Source organism: Leiobunum rupestre, chromosome 11 (genome assembly GCF_980474605.1).
Source record: "Leiobunum rupestre chromosome 11, qqLeiRupe1.1.hap1, whole genome shotgun sequence".
NCBI lineage: Eukaryota > Metazoa > Arthropoda > Arachnida > Opiliones > Sclerosomatidae > Leiobunum > Leiobunum rupestre.
In genome coordinates, this window is record NC_143394.1 from 49,853,620 (window position 1) to 49,871,917 (window position 18,298).

The 18,298-nt window shown below is 39.9% G+C and overlaps 1 protein-coding gene across 1 annotated transcript; it reads left to right on the forward strand.

Moving 5' to 3' along the window:
* The first annotated feature begins 5,131 nt into the window (after positions 1–5,131).
* Positions 5,132–18,242, forward strand: sim (bHLH transcription factor single-minded). Its single transcript, XM_090163764.1, has 7 exons — positions 5,132–5,233; positions 5,966–6,152; positions 13,914–13,999; positions 14,332–14,421; positions 14,997–15,510; positions 16,461–16,608; positions 16,677–18,242. The coding sequence occupies exons 2-7, from the start codon at positions 5,978–5,980 to the stop codon at positions 18,106–18,108; spliced, it is 2,445 nt and encodes an 814-aa protein (XP_090019890.1). The 5' UTR covers positions 5,132–5,233; positions 5,966–5,977; the 3' UTR covers positions 18,109–18,242.
* Positions 18,243–18,298: the final 56 nt, after the last annotated feature.

An 18,298-nucleotide genomic window follows, 5' to 3' on the forward strand; every position in this document is an offset into this window, starting at 1 on the left:
TCTATTTCGATTTACATTACTTTTTACGACAATGTAAGTGATACTTATATCTCAGCATGAAATATTTTTCAGGGATTAGAATTTTCAAAATTGGGGTTTACTAGGTTTTGCTTTTCGAAATATTACTTCTTGGCGATTTCCTTGAAGGATGTTTTATTGAAGCGTCTATTAAATTAAATGGAACAAAAAAATACGCAAACTAAGAAAAAAAGTGAAAAAAATGTCACTGCAACCTAGGAGCAACAAACACAAGGAGAACGCAGCTATTCTGTAAACACGCTAACGCAGTGTTGCGTACAAATTTTATTGGTCGAGCTTTTACGCTGAGCGTTTTACGGAAAGGGGGAAGACAATTTCCGAATTTCCCCCTTCCGACGGCAGCAGGCGATAAAGCGTCTAACCAATGAAAAATGTACACGAGAAAATGCACGACTTTTGACGGGTTGCGTTCTCCTTGCGTGGGGTGCTGTGTTTGTTGCTCCTAGCTGCAACTGATTCAGGAACATAGATTTTCGCCATATTAGGAACAGTAATGTCAATAAAAATTAATAATAATAAAAAGAGAGATAAAAGAAGTATAATCCATAAAGAAAGTGGCGTCATGCATGTTTTTGAATGTGGAATATGATTTTTGAGTTACAATAACCAATAATATACATAAATTATAGGTGGCACTCTGTTTACTTTACCTTCCTTTTAGCAGTAAAAGACAACATAACTTGAAACGTTTTAGGGCTAGCGTGGTTTGACCAATAATAGAGCTAGAATTATCATATCCCATTGTTTCCCCTTTTTGACCCCCAAAAAGAGTCTAGCATTTAGTCGCAACTATTTATTAGGTCTTAGTAGGAGTGTCTTCTGCTACCATATCGTCTGCTAAAACAGACATAATTTAAAATAGGTCTGTATATAAGGTTAAAATTACATTTATCAAGTAGATAATATAACTTATTAAAGAGGGCTTCTACTATTGACTAGGTATGTCTGTTAACAGTTGTAATTTATAATAAATTTTTGATGATAGCTTAAAAAACTATCGCTATGCCCCCTTTGGTTCGCCATTGAAAACTAAATAGGTAGTGGCTATAGCAGACGCTATTAGTTTTTCCTTATCGTTATTGGTAAATTTGACTTCATAAAAAAAGATACTTGCATTTTAATATGATTTTTGCATCGTTTGCTTATATTTTAATAAGTTTATTTAAGAAAAAACGTTCTTATGACTTTTTCATTTGTCAGTTGCAGACGCTAGATCATAGGAGCAACCTCGCAGAAGTTAGCACCGCTACGCCACCTAGACTCGTTTCGGTTGCGAATAGCAATACAAAGTGCGTTTCTGTATTCTAAAAGGTACATTCGGAAAATATCTAGCGGCAGCACTGCAAGGTGTTCCTCAATAATTTTTTTTACTCAATCTAGAAATGGTTATTTCAACAAGAAAAGTTGATTTTGTTCCGCTAAAGACAGCAAAGATACCAAGCTTTCAAGAATTTTACCTGCAATTTATGTAGATAATTGCATATTCAGACGACTTTGATGATAATAATAGTCTCTTAAATAAAAGATAATTCATATCCGATTAAAGAGTTAGTGCTGCTGCGATTGGACATATAACTGGCTTGTCAATGGTTTATCTTTATGCTGCCAAAGCTGAGAATTCTCTATGCATAGATCTGGCAGCATTTTCCAACAGGGGGCAAGACAGTCAGAGAGGGGTTTATTTAACCGCCTATTGTTGCCAAATCTGTTGCTAATACAATCGACGAGGTTTTTTTTGTACAAAGCAGTGATTTCAGGATCTTTCTTAAAGGGAATATAACCTCAGGTTTTTTGGTGTGGAACACCAACACTTCGTTCATTGCTTCAGATATTTTTGGCGCTGGTTAGTGATTTCCCGCCAAAATTGTTAACATAAAAAACATAAAAAAGTCTTAAAAAAACTTGAGGTTATATTCCCTTTAAAACCAGTTAGTGATTTATCTACGAAAAAAATAAAATGGGTGACGAAGACCTTGGATTTTCCGGTGAGGGTTTAGGCCTAGATCAAATACTATATTAATTATATGTAGCGATAGATTACATAGTCTTTGGCTATATGTGAATACGGTTCGCTGTTTTCTAGTGGAGATAACTATTCGTCAAAATGTTTTCTTTTCGCTTGTTCCGGGATTTCGGAGTAGGGTAAGAACTTAACGAGGGGCTAACCACTCTTAAAAAATCTGTACACCGGATTACGCTTAGATTAGCACTGCCAAAGGCAGGGACTTCAAAGATTACGCGTAATCCCATTAGTACAGTCAAAGGTACGGCTCTGTACACCGATTACGCGGAGTGATCAGCCCCTCGGAACTTAAGAAGAGTAACGCTATAACGTCATTTTACTCCGATTCTGTGGTGGCGAATAGTTTGAGTCGGAGTAAAATCGTTTTTGCAAAATGGTTGCCTGCAGGGTTTTACTCTACTAAAATAAATGCTCTGACTACTAAAATTAATCGAAATCTGGGGGCTCACTAGTCAATTTGACTAGTGAAAAATTTACCTAAATATTCATAAATAATGGCGAATATGGCGTATCATAAATTCGTCATTAATCAATCCCATTTTATTTAAAAAAAATGTGATCGGCCAAAGTCATGTAATTCAATTTTTAATAAATTCCTATTTTAATTCTGATGGGTAAAGCAAAATGTTGGCTGTCCTACTGGACTTTAAACCCCCATTTTTACCCCCACTAGTCAGTGACTACTAAAATAAATTAATAAAGGAGGCTCACTAGTCAGGCTGACTACTAAAAAAATATCCTTATGTCCAACCCGGGTTGCCTGTCGCCTTTTCAGCGGATGAGTTCTGGCTAGCAGACGATAAAATCCAATTTACTCCTTGACACCAGTCCTCGAGTCAGAAGGGCTAAAAAGATTAGCCAGCGAATAGTTTATGGGGCGGAATCGAGGGGTAGGTCACTCCGCGAACTCGGTGTACACTGTCGTACCTCTGACTGTGCTAATAAGAGTTCGTTAACTTTTAAAAATCCGTACCTTTAACAGTACTAAGTACTCGAACTCGGTGTCATCCGAGAGTGTCTTACCCCTCGGGCGGAATCATTCTCATCCCCGGAACTGACGAATAAAACATTTTAGGGTAACTAAAAAGAGTACACTTTTAGTCCGAGAACACGCGAAAAGAAACCACCTAATGTCAAAGAATTTTGGCTACACTTTTACAGTTTTACTCCTGCTCAAAAGCGGGAGTAAAGAAAGTAAACTGATAATATCGTCTGCTTATTCAGACAATTTTACCCTGACTCGAACTATTCCCCATCACAGAATCGGAGTAAAATGACGTCATAGGGTTACACTTCTTACTCAACTCTGAAAAACCCAAAACAAACGCCAAGTATCCACCTAATAGTGTAAAATACGGGGTTTCTATACATTAAAGGTCGCGAACCCATATTAAACGCAACTATTTTAGTTTATCTTAAAACTTCCCAATGAACGAACTCTATACGATACAATACTACAAAGAGCGGCCGAACGGCGAGCTAAAAAGGAATGTACGTGTAAGCTACCATGGTCCTATTCACGCGGAGCTGGGACCCCTTCACGCGAAACCACTTGTCAGGAGACCCGGCTCTTTGTCCCCGGCTGGTGGCGTTCCCGTGGCGCCCTTTCAAATCACTCTCGGCTTTGAATACGAGTAAAGGCTACGCGGCACTTGCGGAGATTCCCCAAAATGTAGCCACTACATAATTAAAGGTCGGCTCTTTTGTATAGAAAACACCCCAAGTACGTGGGTTCGATGCCAATTACTCGTATCAAAATCAATGCACCGTTAGAAAGTTCGGGATAAAAAAATTTACTCTCCCCCTTAACGGGAAAAAAAATCATATCGAAAGGAGTTACAAAAATTTATTGTTTGAGTAAAATAACAACTTAAAATTTTTGCGTCATATGCCTATTTATTCCCCCCCCCCTTCCCCCCCCCGTGAATTAACAAAGAACAAGCAGTCCAATATGCTTCGGAAATGCAACTGAATACGGGAATATCTTACAAGGAGACTACCCGAGGTGTTACACACCGATTTTGTTCAAACTCGGGGGATTGGTAGACCTTCATGTAACTTGAAAAATCCTAAAGGGATTTTATTCAATGGGCAACGGGTTTGCCATGGCAACGAAAAATGTTTTTGACAACATAAAATAACATGGGATTTTGACCAATTTACCTGTGAAATGTTTTTTAAAAATTGATAAAAATGAGACCAATTTTGATTTTTTTCGTAAATTTGTATCAATTTTTTTATTATTTTTAGTATTTTAATTTTTTTTCAATTTTGTAAAATGTTTCACAGGGAATCGGTCAAAATCCCACGTTATTTTCAATGGGAAAATTTCCATTTTAAGTTGTCAAAAAAAATTTTCGTTGCCATGGCAAAACCGTTGCCCATTGAATAAAATCCCTTTAGGATTTTTCAAGTTACATGAAGGTCTACCAATCCCCCGAGTTTGAACAAAATCGGTGTGTAACACCTCTGGTAGTCTCCTTGTTAGTCGACTGTGGCTGCGCAATCTGGTTTCAAAGCTTATATTGTTTCAAAATTATAAATAATACGAAGGAAGGGGAAGGTCGACGCGTTCCCCTTTTAGAAATTTCACCTTTGGACGCGAATAATGACGTCTCGAGAGTTGAGAGAATAGAGATATTTCGGGAGGCCGTACCTTCCAAGCGTCGCCCAAAGCCGTCGAAATCGAGAAGGCGGTCTTTCGGCGGGATGCTCGCAGGCTGGCGGAGACTTCCTGGCTTACAGATTCGCAGCAGCGCCCACGGCCACCTGGAATTCCGGCCCCGCGATTGATCCTCTTTCCCCCGCCTTGACGCGTACCGTCGGGTGACGATCGCGTTCGCCGGCCGCTCACTGAAGAGGAGGAGGAGACTGGTGGATGGAGAGCACATGCGCTTGGTCCGGAGGGAGGCTGGAATCCCCCAACAGGTAACAGTCCCTGCCTCCTAAAAGGGGGAAGAAATACGACCCCTCCACATTTTTACAGCGGAAAATTTAACCCCCATTAGACCCTTGATAAAAGAGAAATTTGGGATTTCAACCTCCTAAAGTCCCAGGTACAGACCTTCCGTCTCATCCCTAACGCCGCGCCGTATAAAGACTCCGTTTAAACCCATTAAAAGCGATGATTTAACTTAATTTACGAAGCGCGCAAATGGAATTATCTAAAAGGTAAGTTAATTTCGTTATCCCCCTCGAATGATTCGTCTAAACAGAGAGCGGAACGACTTAACGAGACGCGAAACGAACGACGAAAGAAAACGAGACCACTTTTTACGAGCGACGCGTTAATGTTCGCGAAACAAACAGAAAATAAGGAGGATAAAGATGGCCGTTTTCACACGATAGTTATTTTTATTTAGCGACGCTAGTTGACAGTGTCTCCGTGCCCGGGGATTTCAGGGCCGTTTAAACCGGGAATGACCGCCAGTATTGTCGCGCGGACACTAGACGAGGCGGGAAAAGAAATCTAAAAAATAGACATCTAAGAAACCACGACCCGCAGCTGCGTAGATACGGAGCCGACACGAGAGTCAACATTGGGATCTACGCCGGCAACGAGAAAGATAATGCTTCCTCCGGTGGCTGGTTTTCCGGGAGCTAAAAACCAAACAAATTCGGCGCTCCACGGTAAACACGGCTCGAACATTCCAAATAACATTTGACCACACCGTCTACGAAAAATTCTTGTTCTACTTAATCCGATTTCCAAGGGTCAGACACGCTTACATACGTGTCGAATTTGCGGACGGATTTAGATCCATTTTAAAAAATATCGCCATGTTTCCCTCGTTTCAGACGCGGAATTATCAAAAGCTCTCCTTTCGTCGTTCGTTCAGTTTCGCCGGTCGAGTCAGGACAGTGTTTCCATCAACGCGTTGTAACAGAATTGTCTTGGATTAGGTAAAAAACAATATGAAGGAGAAATCGAAGAACGCGGCGCGTTCCAGACGCGAGAAAGAGAATGCCGAATTTCTGGAACTGGCCAAACTGTTGCCCTTACCGGCGGCTATCACCAGTCAGCTCGACAAAGCATCCGTCATCCGATTGACCACTTCGTACCTCAAAATGAGGGCCGTATTCCCCGATGGTAAGTACGTCCTTTGTTCATCTACTGAGAAACGGATTTATACAAAAGCGAAAAAGAGGACCACCCCAATTATCACGCAAAGCACATAAAGGGTTGTTTCTTTATCAAATAAAGGTTTTTTTTATTACTTATAGGGTAAATTATTGCAAAAATAAGGCAGATTAAATCCTTTTTTTAATTAAAGATACAAGGTTAAAATTATTCTTTATTTAGGGTCAAAATTAATTTAATGCGAAATTTTATTTATAGTCTGATAGGCTTAGAAAAGTAGCGTATGTCTTAGAAATTCATAAATTTTACTCGATTAAATTTTAGTCTAATTACTTGAATAATATATTGCCTCGCAGCCAAAGGAGCCGGGTTCGATCCCAGCTTGTGGCACTGATGGGTGAAAACTCGAAATAACTCCGCGTTGAGTTTGCAAGTCTCTCCACATTGGCTTAAAGGGATTTGCCCCTAGTTCTCGGTTTCCCCTTTCCATAAAAACTTGTTGAGGTTAACGGTAATAGTAGGGCGCTGTTGGCTCGCGTGGCATGAAGGGCTTGCCACCACACTATACGACGTAATTTAGCCCGGCCATCTGAATTTAATGGCAATAAAAGTCGCTAGATGACTTAGCAGGGTTGCCACAGTAACTGGAAAACCTGGAATTCCTGGAAAAGTCAGGGAATTTTAATATGGGTATAAAAATCAGGGAATTTTAAAACATAATCTAAAAATCAGGGAAATATCAGGGAATTTTAAAACATAATCTAAAAATCAGGGAAATGTTAGGGAATTTCATTTTGGTTGCCAATAGGAAACTTTTACTAAAATATAGGTTAATAATTACAAAATCTTGGCACAATTCATGCACAAAATAAGTCAGGGAAAATCTCCAGAGATGGTCACGGAAAACCTGGAAAAGTCAGGGAGTTTGATTGTGAAAAAACTGTGGCAACCCTCGATGACTTATTATTACTATTATTATTTCATCTTATATTTCAGTAATAGAGTTGTATGGAGGTCCAATCGAGCCTTGACCTCATCTTTTCCGCGTTAACCGATCATCATCCCTGAAACCCGCGCTACAAATTGAGCGGCCTAGTTAACGCGAAGGGTGGTACCATAGTGGGGCCCCGGTCACTCTCCTCACGACGCAAAATCGTAGTCAAGCGGCGTTACATGGACACGTGCCCGATTGTCCGAAACGCTTTTTAATTTGGCCGCGTGTCCTTTGAGCGACCCGTCGTCGATAATAATTGGAACGCGGCTATAATAGCCGTGACTTCTCGGCGTTATTTTTGCGTTTTCCAGCCCCTTATGTCCTCCGAAGTAACGTAATGAGTTGAGCGCTTCGCGAATCCCCGTCGATTCCCCCATTTTTGAAAAGAACGGATCGGAGAACGCGCCGCGGACGGATTCCCGGCTTAAAATTGGCTTTGTTAGCGTCCCAGCACGACCGATCCGCGGGATTTCGAGTTCTAGAAAGCCGCACTCGAACATGTCGTTCACCGCGGCCACCCCTCGTCATTACTACTCTCAAAATGTTTACTTTTCAACTATACCATTGTCCGGATTTATACGCAAAAATAATATCACAATCACGCGAGCTTTTTAGGGAACTGACGAACTATCCGCCTCTTGGGATGGGAATCGCTGGCTTCGGGAACAGATTTTATAGAACAATACCATAAGTCTATAATATTGTTCCATAAGAGTGACGTCATCGCAAGAAGACAATCTCCCCCTAGCGAGGCGCTGTCAAAGGCTACGTGTGACGCGTTAGCGAGCGGACGCAAAACGTCGACGAAGCCCGTAATGCAGTCTGTCTTATCATATGTAACATAATCATTCATAAGTATGCCATAAAAGCATTTTTGTTAATGAAACCTTGTTCACGGGATATGACGTAAATTACGTCACTTACAACTCCGTGACGAAATATGCATCATCAACTTTACAGATGGGAAACGGAAGTTAGTGAGAATTCCTCGCGCGTTTCTGGCTTTGCCAATGTCAATATTAGCTCGTGCCTCGCGATCACATGATTTCATTTCCATGGTAACCTTTTCAATAGCGCAAGGATTATAAGCATTTTTGCATTTTTGGGTCCGCTCAATGTATGTTCCGCGTGAAACCAGGTCTCATTGATTTTTTTTCAATGGAAATATTATACAGAGGCATACTTATGAGTAATTATGTTACATATGGTCTTATGAATAGCTCTCAGAAGGAGACTACCCGAGGTGGTTATCACCGATTTTGTTGTAACTCGGGGGTTAAGTAGACCTTATGTTAGTATGAAATTGCCAAAGGGAAAAGTTGCTTTAGTTTTCCCATGGCAACCGAAAAGGTTTTGACCTTTCCGTTTAAAAAAGCATGGGATTTTCTCGGTTACCCAAATTATGTTAAAATTTAATCAAAATTGATCAATTTTACCCAAAATAGGTCAAATTTATCTTTTTGGGTATGTTTTGAAATTATAATTTTTTTTTAATTTTTTTAAGTAAGTGAAACCGAGAAAATCCCATGCTTTTTTAAATGGAGATTTTTTGTTTTGAGAGATCAAAATTCTTTTCGGTTGCCATGGGAAAACTAAAGCAATTTTCATACTACCATAATGTCTACCTAACCCCCGAGTTTCAACAAAATCGGTGATAACCACCTCGGGTAGTCTCCTTGTCAGTAAAACTTTTGTATGTGAAGAATAGGAAGTGTCATACTTAAGTAACAATATTATACACTTATGCTATAAGAGGAAAGTGCGTTAAAAAGACGAGGGAGTAGGTAAAATCTACACGCGATAGGTCTCGCAGTATCCCTTGTCTAAATAATTGCAAGGACTACCCGCGGTTATCGTTTCCTAATCCATTTGTTCCGAACGCGGCTCCTTCCCCTTCGTCCGATTGTTGGGCGAGATTCGCTCCACCCTTAAAGCCGATATAAAGAACGCTAAATCGGACATTGGCAATTAAAATATAGTCTTCATTTCCGCGTAAGGAAGTGAACAAAAAATTGCAATGAATATACGAAGCGGGGGTATATTCCCATCAATTTAGTAGACACGATGTCCAAAGTAAATAGATCGAAATTTCTCACCTCCCGGCCGAGTCAACAGCAACGGCGCGGCTAACTTCTCACGCCTAAAATCTCAGGCGGGAGGTCTCCGGGGTCTCCCTCGGGTCTAGTCTCGGCCGCCCTCCGTTTAAAGGGGGAACCGCGTAGACTCTATTTAGCGCGTGATGGAACGGGGCGCGGGTGGAAATTGCGCGGAATCACGCCTCATCTAACGTTTCCTTCCTTTCAATCCGAGCCCGGGCAGTCCTCGCTTGTTTTACCGTCAAACCAGCTAGGCCTTTTACCGAATTCTCAAAACCTAACCTTAGCTGAACGAATCGCGAGTCAACGGTAGCGGCTTTCGCTCCCTACGCCAACTAGACCTCGAAGTTTATCACAGGGTTAAACTTCGCGTCTACCGAGGCTTAAGTTAAATGCCAAGTTACCTATTCTTTTTCCGGGTGTTAAACGGAGTTTAAGTTTTCCCTTATAAATGGGGGTTGAATCAGCGGGGTTACTTTCGGCGTAGTCAGACTCGCACCTGTATACCGTCGAGATCGTCTAATACCGAAAAAATTCCGCATTTTTGTTCGCATTAAACAATCGGTAGTGGATAAAATTGCGTAAAAAAAATCCTTTTCTATGCGGGACCATTCATTCCGCGCGGGACAGAAACGGGCCAGCGCTTTTTTAATAAGAAAGGAAGAGAGTAATCGGTTAAATCTAACGCTCTATTCTAGCCTGAATGTGAAAAGAAAATCCGGGAGGAGGGGGTTTGAACATATCTAAAACGTGTTCAAGTACCGATTTGTCGCGACGGTAAGAAGGAGACTGTCTGCTATCGCCAGCGGGCATCGACGACGCGAATCCCGCTCGCCGAACAACGGAAGGCATCGGCACAATCCTCCCGCATCCCGGCTCGATCGTTTCCACCCGTGCCGAGCCCAGGAAGGGATAAATCAATAAAATAACACTTTGCAGCACCCAATATTTTATAAATCATTGTTGAAAACGGTAGAAAGATGTAATGTCTGTGTATTGCGGTAGAAATGCTTCTACAGGAAAGGCGTTAATAAGCGACATCCTGGTGGTTCGCTTCTCCCTGAACACCACTAACGGATTTGCCCTTGTGCTAGGACGGTGTATCGCTTCACGGGCCATTGCCCGCCTCGTAATATATAGGAGGGGTGGATCACTAAGCACCCCTTAGTCAAAATCATTTTTTTAAATTTAAGATAATTAAGTTTTTTGATTTTGATTTATATGACTTCCTATGGTTACGAAAGTAATACTTACTGGCCTGGTTTGCTGGTTAAGATCAGAGTGATTTTTTTGAAAAAATCATTGATTTAAATCATACAATTTATTTTAATATAGAAAAATAATGACCAAAATAGTTTCTTAAAAAATTAAAATACATTCTGAGTAAACTAAAATATTAAATAATAATTAAATTCAATTAAGATTTCATTTAATTTAAGATTAGCTAACTCATAAAAGTAAAATATCCGTTAATTATACAGGAAAAGAACGATTAATTGTATTAAAATCAATAAAATCACACAAATCCGATTTAATTAAAAAAATCGATTGATTTGATTTTTATAAAAAAAAAATAAAAAAGTGCCAACTCTGCTTACTGGTATATATCATCGCGAATGTTTTTGGGGTCATAGCAATTTTTACAGTAACTGCGCAGTTCGAATTTATACTTGAATTTCCTACAAACTACAAATTTTCGAAATTGGTGTTTACTAGGTTTTGCTTTGAAACGGGTTTGTTGGTCAAATAATTAAAGTTTTATTGCAGATAATAAATTTATATAATTATTTAACAACGTATTAATGCGGTCTTTACCTAATTCTTCAATTCTAGTTCAAGAGCCATGCTTTGGCTTTAGAATTTACTTTCGTAATATACATTTTCACTCTTTTACGATAAAATAGTTTTGACATATTTAAATTCAATTCTAATTATTAGAACCAAAAGTATATAATATGTATTTTTACTAGATAAGTATCGTTCTATAGGACATAAAAATGAAACGTAAATCGAATAAATTTCCGGAAAATAACGGAGACCTTTTTTCCGGAAAATTTTCCGTATTTTTCCGAAAAAATAAAAAAAAGGTTGATTCCGCGATTAAACTAGTCTAATATATTGTTTACAAATTTAAATAAAGCTGAATTTTCGCCTAATGTTTCCGAATCTAAAAGTAAAACTAAACCTAACCAGACTAGTTTAAACTGATTAACAATGTAACACTATTAATGTTTTGTAGTATGCTTACTGATATTAATCATTTTATATCGATAAAAAGTTAAAAACATTAAAAACCCTTAAAAAGTAATTTATGTTTAAATTTTTTATTTTTCCGATTTGCGGAAAATTTTCCGCCTTTTTATTTTTCCGTAGAGGCTCTTTTATTCGACTTACAAGGAGACGACCCGAGGTGTTACACACCGATTTTGTTCAAACTCGGGGGATTGGTAGACCTTCATGTAACTTGAAAAATCCTAAAGGGAATTTATTCAATGGGCAACGGTTTCAATTTTGAAAAAAAATTATATTAATAAATTTTAGAATATTTTTTTCAATGTTTGTATTTTTTTAATTTTTTTCTCAATTTTTTTTTCCAATTTAAGCCACATCGATTCATTTTCACCCATTTGGTTCAAAATGTGATCAATTTTGATTTTTTTTCGTCAATTTTTATAAATTTTTTATAATTTTTGTATTTTAAATATTTTTAAATTTTCTTAAAATTCTTCACAGGGAATCGGTCAAAAGCCCATGTTATTTTCAATGGGAAAATTTCCATTTTATGTTGTCAAAAACATTTTTCGTTGCCATGGCAAAACCGTTGCCCATTGAATAAATTCCCTTTGGGATTTTTCAAGTTACATGAAGGTCTACCAATCCCCCGAGTTTGAACGAAATCGGTGTGTAACACCTCGGGTCGTCTCCTTGTTAGTCCATTCTCCCTGTAAAAAGAACCTGGAGAAACGGGTTGTTTGCAAACTGGAGTTGTAAGTCGTAAAATGACCGAGCCTTTTTTCCGGAAATTATTCCGCATTTTTCCGAAAAAAAAGGAAAAAAGGTTTTAATTCCATGATTAGCCTAATATTGATCGCCAATTTAAATTTCGCGCCATTTTCGGCTCATTTTTTAGAATCCAAAACTGAAACTAAACCTCTAGACTAGTCTAGAATAAAAACGCCTTAAAAAGTAATGTTTCAATTTTTTATTTTTCCGATTTGAAAATTTTCCGGAACTGTTTCTTAAAAATTAACAACTCTATAGGGCAAAACTGAGGGGCAGATCACTTCCATTTTGGGTGCGTCTTAATCATAGTAAAATGATTAAATCAGGGTTATCAAGATTAAAAAATCTAATCACGATTTAATAAATCTAATCACCATTTAAACGAGATTTAATAATTCTAATCATGATCTAATCGTTTTAATCAGGATTTAATCATTTGAATCAGATTTAATCATTTGAATCAGATTTAATCATTTGAATCATATTTAATCATTTTATTCACGATTTAATCATTTTAATCACGATTTAATCAATATAATCGGTCGAATCGACATTTTATAATTAAAATCAAAACTAAAGTGCGATAATTTAATATTAATTATTAATATTGATGGTTCTATCGCAATTGTTTCGATCAGGATTTAATCATTTAATCATGATGAAATCAGATTTAAACATTCTAATCATGATGAAATCAGATTTAAACATTATAATCATGATTAAATCAGATTTAAACATTATAATCATGATTAAATCAGATTTAAACATTCTAATCATGATGAAATCAGATTTAAACATTCTAATCATGATGAAATCAGATTTAAACATTATAATCATGATGAAATCAGATTTAAACATTATAATCATGATTAAATCAGATTTAAACATTCTAATCATGATGAAATCAGATTTAAACATTCTAATCACGATTAAACGTGATTTAATCAAAACTATCACGATTAAATCGGATTTAATTTTTTGAGGGCTGCGTCGTTAATCAAGGAAGTGACCGGCCCCTCGGCAAACTAAACCTCTAGTCCCGGTACTGTATCTTATTAACTAATTAACAAAAAATCAACAACTCTATTTGAAGCGATATAAGAATATTGAATTTGTACGGGAGAAAGTAGTTTAAAGGGTGTAAAGGTTTAATCAAAGACATTTACTTTGAAAGCCATTTTTATAGTGGCCATAATTTAGTAAAATAATTTGGCAACGAGACAGCGCATTTTAAACCCTACAATATCAGACTGCAAGCTGAACGGGTCAGAAAAAGGGTGTCTGACTAAATGAGGAGGAGACGAGAAATGGTCGCGGGAGGAGGAGGAGGAGAGAGCAGTTGGCTCGCAGTTGATAGGGAAGAAACCAAAAGAGTAAGAGCAAACACAGATAACTCAGGTTTAGTGTCGAGGGCTTTTTGTTCGACGCGCGAAATGTTTTCAACGGCCCCGGATTCCGATCCGCGGGGTTGGACCTCGCCGAAAGCGGCGGAGAAAAGCTATCCGGGATAATCCTCTGACCTAAAACAAACGAAAGTGGTTTTAGGGCTCCTGCAACCCGCTGATCAATATACCCCCGAAGAGTTATGGAAAATTGTATTTTTCTCCTCCAGCGCGCGTGATCTTCCATAAGTAAATTTCAGACAAATACTGATACATTCGCTTTGCTTTGTCGCAGGACTCGGGGATGGCTGGGGCTCTAGCCCACCGCCGCCCAATCCCAGAGAAGGGGCTATTAAAGAACTAGGCTCCCATTTGTTACAAGTAAGTATTTTTTCTATAAATTAGACCTCATTTGAAGCCGTCTGTATTTGAGCTATAAATATCCGAAAAAATTCCAGCTTAAAATTATGTTTTCGCTTTGGTTAGCGACCTACAATCGCTTATTGTTTTAATTCAAGTCATTTATGAAGATTGGGTTTCGAACGTGCCTCCGAATAAGTTGGCGTTTAATTATCCATTGTGCAGTCTTGGAAGCGAAACCCGCTCTCTCACGGACATATATATTCTGTTATTCTTAAACATTGCCCGTAGATATAGGCCAAAATGAATTTTTGAACGAATTTGACTATATACGCTATTGCAATATATTTTAGACTTTGGATGGTTTTGTATTTGTGGTCGCTCCTGATGGCAAAATCATGTACATATCGGAAACCGCCTCGGTACATTTAGGCCTATCTCAGGTAAGATTCTTACGATCAAAATACTTTTATTTACAAGGAGACATCCCGAAGTGTAACCCACCGTTTTGTTCAAACTCGGGGGATTGGTAGACATTCGTGAATCATGAAAAATCCTAAAGGGAATTCATTCAATGGGCAACCGTTTTGCCATGGCAACGAAAAATGTTTTTGACAACGCAAAATATTAAATTTTCCCATTGAAAATAACATGGGATTTTGACCTCAAATTGATCAAAAGTTGATCAGTTTTGATGTTTTGTTTGTCAATTTTTATCTATTTTTTACTATTTTTGGCTTTTTGAATTTTTGAAATTTATTAAAATTTTTCACAGGGGGGGGGGGGGGCTAGGAATCGGTCAGAATTCCATGTTATTTTCAATGCGAAAATTTAAATTTTTTGTTGTCAAAAACATTTTTCGTTGCCATGGCAAAACGGTTGCCCATTGAATAAATTCCCTTTAGTATTTTTCATGATACACGAAAGTCTACCAATCCCCCGAGTTTGAACAAAATCGGTGGGTTACACCTCGGGATGTCTCCTTGTTAGTTGAACGAAAAGTAACCGTGAATTATAGGTCGAACTAACGGGGAACAGTATCTACGAGTACATCCATCAGACGGATCACGAAGAAATGGGCGCCGTGCTGAGCCTTCACCCGCCATTGCCACCTTCGTACGCTCACCACATGGCCCAGGACTTCGAGGCCGAGAGATCTTTTTTCCTCAGGATGAAATGCGTCTTGGCCAAACGGAACGCCGGCTTGACCTCCGGGGGCTACAAGGTCATCCACTGCAGCGGCTATCTCAAAGTCAAACATTACTCGATGGACGTGGCGCCCTACGACGGTTGTTACCAGAACATGGGCCTGGTGGCGGTCGGACATTCTTTGCCTCCTAGCGCCATCACCGAAATCAAAATGTACGGCAACATGTTCATGTTCCGGGCTAGCCTGGATTTGAAACTGATCTTCTTAGACGCCCGAGTAGCTCACCTGACGGGTTACGAGCCCCAAGACTTGATCGAGAAGACGTTATATCATTACATCCACGGCAGCGATTGCGTTCATATGAACATATCTCATCATACACGTAAGGATATTTTCTTTTACGCGTATAGTCAGGGGCGGATTAACCCTTTTGGCGCCTTTAGGCACAGAAACATTTTTCGCCCCTGGGCATTGTCTAACGGGCTGGTCAACTAAGTAGGGGCAAGCCAAGTACATGGACCGTGGCGCTTTATCAGAGTTTTGGCGCCCCTAGAAAAATTCCGCCCTAGGCACGTGCCTACTCTGCCTAATGGTTAATACGCCCCTGCATATATTCTTAAATAAGCCGATCCTACCGCAGCTAAGTCGGTAAGAATATACTTATCTGTAAATTCCTGCCATAACAGACGAAATTTTGTAATAGACTTTTCTATAAATTCCTATAGCTAAACAGGCCTAACACTTTCACAAAGACAACATAGCGCTACTTCAGTAGGACTTGCAAACTTATTTATTCTTTATTTTTAAAATTTTGCTTATGCTCATTCCTATTTTTCTGAAGCGCCACCCTTAAAGTCGATTTTCAAAATATAGCTAATGTATCATACGTGAAGATAGTATATTTCAGAATATATTAAGTCCATAACTGAACTATTTTCAAAATCAATGAGATATAGTTAATTAACTATTTGTAATGGTTTGTATAAAACTATAACTATTCAATTTGCAGAATTTAATAAAAAATCCAATATTTATCCAGACAACTAGGTTCGCAGGTTTGCCAGAGAATCCTTTTTTGAACCTCCCTGGTGTATGAAAAATCGGGCCAAACCTTCCGCTTCTCTATACACAAAAGTAAATAACCACATAAGTAGTATTTTATAGAATGGTCTATTACCACTACGGCCATCTCTAGATTAATTGCTGAACTACCATTTATCTATTTAATAGTTCCGAAATGAATCTAGCAATTACTAATCGCCATGATTGGGTGGGATCGTCTTTTGATGAAGTTGATTTTATTTCGCCGCTTTACAAGTGTTTAATTTGCAGTTTTGGTAAAGGGACAAGTTACGACCAAATATTATCGATTTCTGGCCAAAAATGGCGGATGGGTTTGGATGCAAAGCTACGCTACTATCGTTCATAATACTAGATCCTCTAGGCCTCATTGCGTCGTTAGTGTAAATTACGTTCTCAGGTAGGTTTTACTTTTAAAACGGTTTCGTATTTATCGCCCCGATACCTGACTAAATACGTTTAATTTAGCGAGCTAGAAGCCAAGAACAACATCTTGCAGATGGACCAAATCGAAACGAAAAGCGACAGCGTGACGGCTTCCAGTCAGCAACTGTCCGAAAGCTCCAACGGGAACGGTGTCCCTTCTAACGCCAGCGCCAGCAACGGGAGGTCGGCGCCGTCCAAGACGCGCAGTCAGAAGAACAAAGCGAGTCGGAAGGCCCCTTACGCTTGCGCGGCTGAAACGCTGGACGACCTTCAAGCCAACCATCGGACGGAACAACTCAACTACGAAGGGAACTCCGGTTACGACGGATGCGCCGCCGGAGGAGACCTGCCGCACATGGCCATCTTCCAATCTCTGCCGCCGTACAACGCTCACAACGGGAACATTCCTCAGTCCCAAGCACCGACGCAACCGCCGCCTCGGTACTTCAACCTCTCGCGGCAGCAGTCACCGTACGCGATCAACCCGTCGCTTCAAGAAGAAAACGGGTGCGGGTTATACTACGCGGGAAATCACGTCAATTCCATCAACGCCGCGGGTGGTGGACAAATGTACCAAGAACAAAGGTACGTGACTCGAACGGACATGGCCAACTTCCCGGGTTACGCCAATAAGGGCGACGAAAGCCACATGAACCAATCTAGTCTATCCAATTCGGGGGCCATCATGAATAACGCTTTCGGACGCGATACGTTAACCACCCCAATCGCGAGTTCGAGGAGCAATAGCGCTCACGACTCGTTCCAAACGCCCGGTTCGGACCAGACGACGGGAGAACCGTACAGCAATCATTCCGATTCCACCGTTTCCGACTTGGACCTGGCCCACACGGACGCCTACGTCGCGTTGAGGAGTCATCATCGGAACTCGCCGTTGCGCGGTGTCTCTCCGGACAGTAGACATTTGGATACGGATCATTCCGCGTCGCCGCTGACCAGACCGGACAGCGGTATCGACCACCGTACCTTAACCCGCGTTAATGTAGCTCCGGAACCGCGTATTTCCGTAGCTACCGACATGGGGACTTCGAGTTTTAAATCGGTCATAACCCATACCACTCCCAACGAGGGAGAAACATTTTGCAATCACGACCAAAGAAAATTAACGGATTACGAGCGTCCGGCTGAAAGGAGATTCCACCAATACGAGGACGAACAACACGTCCTGAACGAGTATTACGGCACACCGCACGACGCTAATCTTCACGGGGTTGTGAACGGGATCGCCAGACGAAATTACGACGAAGAGGAAGACGAAGACGACGAAGTTGGTCAAACGCTGTGCGCTTTAGAAGGCTTGCGACACCATTGCGTGGTGCCGATGGTCCCGTGCGTCCCGACAACCGACCAAGAGACGTTGGCGGTGAGCGCCGGAGCCGCCGCTCCCGGCTATACGAGCGTTATAGTGGACGCCCAACAGTATCACGTTAATAACGACTATTCGCAACAATTGTGAAATTATAACCGCGTAAGTGTTGTGTACTGTTTAAACGTAAATTAGACAAAGCGGAGGTAAGCTTACGTTGGTTTCTATTATATCAATTGTTTACGTGCCAAAAATAATAATAATATAGTTTTAATTTAAAAACCAATCAAATAAATATGTGTTGCAAAACGATTAGCTGAGCATTACATTACAAAAAAAA

What these genes read in the sequence shown, in the direction of transcription:
- sim (XM_090163764.1), top strand. Translation starts at nt 5,978, where the DNA reads ATGAAGGAGAAATCGAAGAACGCGGCGCGTTCCAGACGCGAGAAAGAG. An exon ending in TAGGCTCCCATTTGTTACAA is followed by an intron (nt 14,000 to 14,331) that starts GTAAGTATTTTT and finishes AATATATTTTAG; the next exon opens with ACTTTGGATGGTTTTGTATT. An exon ending in AGTGTAAATTACGTTCTCAG is followed by an intron (nt 16,609 to 16,676) that starts GTAGGTTTTACT and finishes CGTTTAATTTAG; the next exon opens with CGAGCTAGAAGCCAAGAACA.